An 8872-nucleotide genomic window follows, 5' to 3' on the forward strand; every position below is an offset into this window, starting at 1 on the left:
CCCCCCCCCCCTTAGTTCTTTCTTACAAGCAAAAGAACAGTAATCAGTATAGAGATTAGATGGATGGTCTTCATAAAGGTCCACACCATTGAACTAAAGCAGCTCAACAACTTAATGCTTTCCCAAATTCTCTTGTCTTTCTTCATGGTAAGGATAAATGCCTGCCAGCACTTGAGATCACACAGTATTTGTTAGAGAAGAACTATGGAGCAGCAACCACAGGAAGAGCTGATGCTGCACAAGCAGGTCATTTATCAAATATAGGAGGAGGTTGGCTCTAGGAACAAAGAAGCAACATGTCATTGGAAGGGAGAGAAGGCAGAGGCTTGGGATAGTTCTACTTTGGCTTATGATTTTAAAAAATTATTTAATAAAATTTTTGTGTGTGTGAGACAGGGTGTCCAAAAACCTAGGTTGATCTGAAACTTACTCTCTGGCCCCAGCTGACTCTTGAGTCCCTGATCCTCCTGCCTCTGTCTCCCAGTTCTGGGGTTACTGACGTGTACCCCGTCCACCTCTCTGTTTTAACTTACTTTCTCAGGCTGGAAAGTGGTCCTGAGAGTTTCTTGTATTTTTCTTTTCTATACGGCATTTTACTTTTTAAAAAGTGAAATACTGAGCTAAGAAAGACTTAGCGCAGTGATCAGTGGAAAGCAAGTGACTGGTTCATGTGGACTGGAGTCCCGAGTCTGTGACTATGTGAGCACTTTACCATCCATGTGCTCAGTTTCAGAAATACCCGAAAAACACTTTCCCTGGGAAATCAGAAACTAAACTACAACAAATCATCAGACACATTTGAGGCATTCCCTACTTCCTAAACCTGTCTACGTTTCTTTAGTTACCATAACTTTTACCTTATCTTACTGGGCTTTTTTGAGACAGGTTTCACTATGTAGCCTTGACTAGCCTGGAACTCACTGGTAGACCAGGCAAGTCTAAAAGCAGAGATCCACCTGCATCTGCCTCCTTGGTACTAAGATTAAAGGTGTGCCACAACAGCCAGCTTAGACCTTCTCTTTCTTAGTGGAGGGAAAAAAAGGAGACTTCCTGATGCTTCCTAAATCAAAGTAACCTTATACAAGTTTTCCCTAAACAGCACAGTGTCCAGAAATAACTTCAACATTTTGGCCTGCCCTTTCCCAATCTTCTTTTTTAAACCATTTGCACAATTAAGCAGCAGCAGCAGCTACAACACCCTGCAAAGATAGGAGAAGTGTGCTCACTGAGATGATGGGAGACCTCGTCAGTTCACACTTCCAACTCTGAGCCATAGCCGCAGTTCCTGTTCAGTCTGAGCTAGCCCTGCCCGAGACAGCAACACTTCACAAGTTCATACGGCAAAGCATCTTATATGGAACAAGCACTTGTACAATGGAGAAAGTCTTAGAAAGTGTCTAACAAATCTAAAAAATCTAATCCAACCTTTACAATGGTCCCATTTTTAGAAGGGGGAGTTTTACTTCTATGTCACACACTTCACAATCACCTGAACTTGCAGAGTACCAGTAAGACACCTCTGACCTCTAAGGAACAGCTCTTGTAATCATTTTCCTCAAAGGCAAGAGAGAAATAGGTAACATCCTAGTAGTATAATCTTAAAACAGAAGGCCAGAAAGCAAGTAAGGCAAAACTGTGAAAGGCAAACAAGCTTAACCACGTAGAAACAGCTTTACATTTTTCATTCATTTCATCCAAACTTTAATAAATATGCCAAAGCCTTGTATTTCAATTCCTAAGAGACACCGACTTCAGCTGGAAGCCCGCCTCGCTCCTGCTCAGATGTCTATTTTCCTGTCTTCCATTACTCACCAACTGCATCTGGATTTACCGGTCTGGAGACATCGGCTTGGCCCATGATTATAATTGTCTTAGATGTATCCCACGACAACAAACTCTTTCTGACAAAAGTAAACTTCTCTTAAAAGACAAATCCGCATAAGGGACCGGCAGTCCTGTACCGCCTACAACCAAATGCCAGGAAACAGCGTGAGAGCTGGAGTTTCTGTCTGCCGGCCACAGGTACTCGTGGTTCTCACAAACGTCTTCACACCGGCTCTCTTCACCCAGGGATGCCTGTCATTCCAGAGTGCACAGTGTGTAGAGCAGCAGTGCGGAAGGGGAGGAGACAGCCAACCACATTCTGGCTGCCAGCGGCACAGCCCAAAAGCCCACACCTCCTTTTCCTGACTTTGAGCTTAGCTGGAGCCTCCAGGCTCAAAGCCATAGAAGACAGGAAGCTTGCCTCAAAGTATAGCAAAGACCCTATACATTTAATCACAACAAAACACCCCACACCATCAGCATGGTTCAGAGGAACAGTCAAATAGTCCATTTCTTTTCTTTTCTTTTTTTTTCCTTTTTTTGGTTTTTTGAGACAGGGTTTCTCTGTATAGCCCTGGCTGTCCTGGAACTCACTCTGTAGACCAAGCTGGCCTCAAACTCAGAAATCTGCCTGCCTCTGCCTCCCAAGTGCTGGGATTAAGGCTGTGCGCCAACAATGCCCAGCCAAATAGTCCATTTCAAAGGCACATTTTAGATATGGCCTCACTTGCAAAGCATCCAATTATTCTATAATTTGTGTGTTGTATATGGACTGAATATTTATTACGTCCCTTATCTGGTCTTCATTCTTACGCTCGCTTTTGTGTGTGTGTGTGTGTGTGTGTGTGTGTGTGTGTGTGTATGTGTGTGTGTGTTGGGGCTGGAGAACATTTGTTGCTCTTACAAAGAATATAGGTTCCATTCCTAGCACTCACATGGTACCTCACACCATGCATAACTCCAGTCCCAGGTGATCCAACAATCTGAGCTCTGTGGCCACCAGGCGTATGGAACACATATATGCATGCAGGCAAAACACATAAAATAAAATAGATCTAATATATATTATATTTATATAATTATATATATCCTAAATTCTTTGGAATCTCTGAAGTAAAAAAATGTATCATTATTTACCCCCTCCTCCTTTGGCCTTAAACTGATGATCCTCCTGTCTCTGCCTCCCAAGTGCTGGAATTTAGACTGGCATTACAGGCTTGTTCTACTATACTTAGTTATGGGATGCTGGGAATGGCTTGGGGCTCTGTTTATACTAGGCACTGGTCCAGCAACTGTGCTACATTCCCAGCCCCAATTTTAAAAGACTTCCATTCCATTTCTTTATTTGTGTATGTGTGTGAGAGAACACATACCTGTGGAGTTCAGAAAAGCATTCTTTTCACCACGTGGATCCTAGAGATAGAACTTGGGTTTTGAGGCTTGGTGGCCAGTGCCTTTACCTGCTGAGCCATCTCAGTGGTCTCCTAACCCCTATTATCAACTTCTTGTATATGTGTATGGTATAGTATGTGCATGTGTGCATGTGTGCAGAGGCTCGTGTGGAAGCAGAAGTCAGCTGATGTTGGTCTGTCTTCCTCTACAGCTCCAATGATTTCTGTGCTCTATGCTGGGTTACACAACAAGCACTGAGCCACATCCCCAGTCCTTATTATCAGTCTTGATAGAAAAACAAATAACAGAAAGCCTCAATGGTAACAAGAAATGACTAAAATGCTAAGGCATAACAAGGAAAAGCCTAGAAACACTCCAGGATATGACACAACGACAATCTGCCTACTGGACTCTGGATTCTTGCCAGTGGTAGGTAGCATCTGTCAGCAGCCATCTCACACGTGGTAGAAAGCCTCCCTAGTCATTTGTGCCAACTCTTTGGCATGTTTTTCATCTGTGTATATTGTTCCTTTAGCCTGGAATTTCTTTCTCAAACACAGGTGGAGAGGATCTACTCATCCTTTAAGAACTGCCTAAATTCTGCTTCCTTGGTTGAAGGCTTTCCTTAACCATGCAAACAGAATTCCAAGAGACTCACTGAACACTGATTATGTGCCTAGTACCATGGTGGCACCCAAAACAAGGTTTTTCCTTAGGTGCTTATAGTAATAGGAACTATCTATCACAAAATATAACCAGTACATAGGGGCTGGGGAGAGCATAGGAAGCCTGAGAAGGCATAACGGGTAAGAAAAAGAACAAATATCAAGAAACATTATGTGAAAGACAAAGAACATTATCTTCCACACCATGGCACAAAGCAGCACTTGGGAGACAGAGGCAGAAGGTTCAAGTTCCAGGCTAACCTGAGCTACAGAAGACAATATCTCAAAAAGCTCAAACCAAACAATCAAACAAAAAGAATGGATTAAGCCAGTGGTTCTCAACCTTTCTAATGTTGTGATCATTTAAAATATACAGTTCCTCATGTTGTGATGACCCCAACCCCCCAACCATGGAATTATTTTCATTGCTACTTGACATCTGTGATCATAGGCGACCCCTATAAAAGGGTCACTCGATCCCCAAAGGGGCATGACCCACAGGTTGAGAACACTGGACTAGGCAATGGTCTTGGTGGACACACCACCCTGAACTGCAATAATTTTACAATTCCCTAGTAGTCTAGAAGCTCCTTGTGGGCAAGGACCATGACGCATTATCTTGAAATTAACTAACAAAGGTTGATGGAAGTAGCCCAGTGCACAGTGTACATGCAGCAAGTCTTCAGCAACCTGAGTCTCCTACCCTTCAAACATCCCCATGAATGCTAGGCAAGCACTAGACTCGGCCCCACCAAGAAACAGAATAAATCTGAAGCTTTGCTTATGAATCTTAGGAGCGAAAGACAATGTACCTGCCTGTGACCCCAGCATTCTAGGTGCTGAGGCAGGAGAAAGGACAAATTCAAGCAGTCAGGGTTATAGAACGAGACCTCAGGCTGGAGAAATGGCTCAGCGGTTAAGAACACTGACTGCTGTTCTGAAGATCCTGAGTTCAAATCCCGGCAACCACATGGTGGCTCACAACTATCCTTAATGAGATCTGATGCCCTCTTCTGGTGTGTCTGAAGACAGCTACAGTGTACTTACATATAATAAATAAATAAATCTTTAAAAAACAAAAAGAAAACAAAACAAGACCCTGTTTCAAAGATCATCAGGGCAAAGAGCATGAGCAAAATGGAGGCAAGAAAAACTGTGCCAACCACGAAGCATTCTATCATCCCAAATGATCATGAGAGCTGCTAAGAAACTCACCTGGGGGAAGGTGGTGGCATACCCATACTAAATTTTGAAAATGTATTCCTAGCTGGGCATGATGGTACAGTCCTTGAATCTCAGCACCCAGGAGGCAGAAGCAAGCAAATCTTTGCAAATTTGAGGCCAAGCCTGGTATACAAAGTGAGTTCTAGGATAGCCAGAGCTACATAGTGAGACCCTGTCTCAAAAAAAAAAAAAAAAAAAAAAAAGGACCCTATTTGGGTGGAGGAATCACACACACACACACACACACACAGAGTAAAAATCCTCATTCATTTTCTGCACAGGAGGATTGTAAAGAGTACATGAAAGAACAGAAATGCTAAGTTCTTTATGTGACAGAAGTGAAGAATTAGGGATCACTTTGTTTCAAATCAAATCAGAAAAAAAGCATTAGGCATACCTGTGAATGGAGTTAACTACTCATTGATTGTAGGACTAAATCAAGAGACAAACCCACAGTTTACTGGGCAGCTAGCCTAGTGGATATGGGGACCTCTGGGTTCAGTAGGAGACTACGTCTCAAAAAATAAGACAGAGAGCAACAAGCTGGGATATTGTGGTGTGTGCCTTTAATCCCAGCACTGGGCAAGCAGAAGCACACAGGTCTCTCAGTTCAAGACTAACCTGGTCTACAGGAGTTCTAGGACAGCCAGATCTACACAGAGAAACCCTGTCTCAAAGCAACAACAAAAGACAGAGGGCAACAGATGAATAGACCTAATGTCCCCTTTTGGCACCTGCATGCACACACCACACACATCACACATGAGACGAGCTTGACACAGCAGAGGAAGAGATACAGCGAGGACTCTGGGCGCCATATGCATGTATGTACCCCCACATAAGTCTGCATCTGTGCTCACATGTATACTTGCACTTGGGTGCTCACACACACAAGAAAACATGGATTTATATATACACCATATACACAAACAAAAAAATCATATGAGCTACTACACAAGTGACTAAAATTATTGTCAAAGGCCCTTTCTGTTAAACCAATGATTTATCCAATTCAATATTCTGCTAGGGGAAGAAAAAGGCTCCAGGAAAGGTTGGTCAGGTGTACCACTGTATACTTTCTATAATGAATCAAGAGTCAATGTTTACCAAATAAGGCAAAAAAAAAAAAAAAAAAAAAAAAAAAAAGAAAGAAAATCAAGTGAATTTTGTTACTAATAAACCTCACTGGCCACCAATTTTTTTCTACTCTATTTTTTTTTCATGAGCAGAATATAGTTGTTTTTTATAATTACAATAAAAGAGATCAGGTGGGTAGGTGGGGGCACACCCTCATAGAAGCAGGAGTCGGGATGGGTTGGGGGCTTCTGGAGGGAGAAATCGGGAAAGGGGATAACATTTAAAATGTTATTAAAGTGTCCAATAAAAAGAGAGAAAGAGATTAAGAAGCCTTAGTCTTTTAATGGAAAAAAAAAAGCCTTATCAAAGCACATGGAAGAGCCAACTGAATTCTATTAAGGAACTTGGAGATGCCAGTGATGTGTAGAAACTGGGTGGACAGAATGGAGGGCCACTGCAGGGTTTTGCAATGTGCTGAATGTTTCCTAACAGTGGCAGTCACTGCTGGTGACAAAGGGATGACAATTAACTACGGCTGCTCCGTCTTCCTTCTCTCTCTTTCATAAGGCTTTACAATTCAGCTGGTTCACAAACTGTCTCCAAGTAAAGGAGACAGGGAATCTGTGCAGAATCGGCCCTCGTCATGTAGCTTGCGCATACAGTAACTGAGAATAACCATGGCACCTGAAAAAGTTATTCAAGAACTTCTAGCAAGGATTCAGGTTAAGGGGCATTCCTTTCCGGCTCATATGTAGAAGAATCCAGCCTTTATCCTCCTCTAAATAAAAAGTCTGAGTAATCAACACCTGGCACCACAGTGAGTCAACAGGAATTCCTGCAAAATAACTAAGAGTGGCCATGTAAATGCTGTTTCCAGCAAACTCACTCCAGCTGGTAAGTCAAGTTCACTTTGCTAATTTCATGTATAAAATAGCCCTCCCTTCAAAACCTTTAATTTTCAGAACCACAGGAAGTATGAGGGGGGGTATATAATTAAAATTTTCCATAGGACATTTTAAATCAAAGAGAAAATTACATTTTACATTACACACACCTTTGCTTCTAAGTTTCTTTTTTAAAACAGAATCAAACGTATGCATGCCTTAGGAAAACAGTCTAATAAATCAGAGGAAAGTTCAGACAACATGCACATATGCTTATCTGTCTGTGCTAAAGCAGCCAGTATAATCCTATTTTGACTTTTCTGAAAAGCTTTATGAGTGCTATGGATAAATATGAATCCTAAAAAACAGAACATTCCAAGAAACAAGCTTGGTGATTGTCATTTCAACCTGAGAGCTATTTCTTTTCACGAAGAATCCTTAAACAGAGCATGATCCCACAGGGGTGGTGACGTATGCCTGTCAGTCCCAGAAATTTGGAGGCTGAGGCCAGAGGATTGCCTGAGTCTGAGGCTAGTGGAAGCCACAGAGTGAGACTCTATCTCAAAAATATATCAAGTAAATAGCCAGTGGGCACACATCTTTAATCCCAGTACTCAGGAGGCAGAGGCAGGCAGATCTCTGTGAGTTCAAAGCCAGCCTGATCTATATAGTGAACTCCAAGATAGCCAGGGCTACACAGAGAAACCCTGTCTTGAAAAATCAAAATAAAGCCGGGCAATGGTGGTGCATGCCTTTGATCCCAGCACTTGGAAGGCAGAGGCAGGCAGATTTCTGAGTTCAAGGCCAGCCTGGTCTACGGAGTGAGTTCCAGGACAGCCAGAGCTATACAGAGAAACCCTGTCTCAAAAAAACAAATAAATAATAAATAAATAAATAAAATAAAATAAATAGAAAATAAACAGGTTCCAAGCTGGGAGATGGCTCAGTGGTTAAGAGCAATGACTACTCTTCCAGAAGTCCTGAGTTCAAATCCAAGCAATCACATGGTTGTTCACAATCATCAGTAATAAGATCTGATGGCCTCTTCTGGTGTGTCTGAAGACAGCTACAGTGTACTTACATATAATAAATAAATCTTTAAAAAAAAAAAAAGAAAAAAGGAAATAAACAGGATCCAACAACCATTAAGTACTATCCTCATACTCCTTGTGCCCCGGCTTAGGCACCAAGACCTAAAGGCACTACTCCTACCTAGAATCAAAGGAAGAGCCATGTGGTATTTACTTGTCACTATGAACTTGACCGGACAGAGAATCACCATGGAAACTCACCTCAGGCTTTACTTAGAAGGTATTTCCAGAAAGGTTTAACTAAGGCTGGCAAATGGTTTACTACGTAACCCTAAAGACCTGATGTTCACCTCTAGAATCTACATCAAGGTGTAGAAAAAGAACCAACTCCACAAAGTTGTCCCCTGACTGCCACATAGGTGGTGTGGCATGCACATTCCCACAACACACTAAATTAATTAATAAATAAATGTCAGAAAGGACGTTTAACCTAGGAGACCACTCACACTATGCATGGGCTAGTGTCTTGAACTGAAGAAAAACTAAGAGGGCGCGGCCTGGTGAGGAAGCTCAGCAGGTAAAGGCACAGCAGCTAAGCCTGACAACCTGTGCACAATGCCCAGGGCCCCATGGGGGAAGGAGAGGAGAGAATCCAAATTCTCCTCCGACCTCCAGAGAAACATACCTGAAATGCACACACTCACACAAGAAAGAAAGAAGGAAGGAAAGAAAGAAAGAAAGAAAGAAAGAAAGAAAGAAAGAAAGAAAGGAAGAA

General features: G+C 42.2%; 1 protein-coding gene across 3 annotated transcripts in view; it reads right to left on the minus strand.

Annotated features, from left to right (window-relative positions):
- Positions 1 to 8872, minus strand: part of Phactr4 (phosphatase and actin regulator 4) — a 79554-nt gene that overhangs the window by 47017 nt on the left and 23665 nt on the right. For 2 of the 3 annotated variants that reach the window (XM_031378924.1, XM_031378922.1), the window contains exon 1: positions 1813 to 2084. The exons of the other annotated variant lie outside the window; for it this stretch is intronic. In XM_031378924.1, coding sequence (XP_031234784.1) covers positions 1813 to 1858 — 46 coding nt within the window. In that variant the 5' untranslated portion in view covers positions 1859 to 2084. Of the gene's footprint in view, positions 1 to 1812; positions 2085 to 8872 lie in introns of those variants that run through there. 3 annotated transcript variants of the gene reach the window in all.

Source organism: Mastomys coucha, unplaced genomic scaffold (assembly GCF_008632895.1).
Source record: "Mastomys coucha isolate ucsf_1 unplaced genomic scaffold, UCSF_Mcou_1 pScaffold18, whole genome shotgun sequence".
NCBI lineage: Eukaryota > Metazoa > Chordata > Mammalia > Rodentia > Muridae > Mastomys > Mastomys coucha.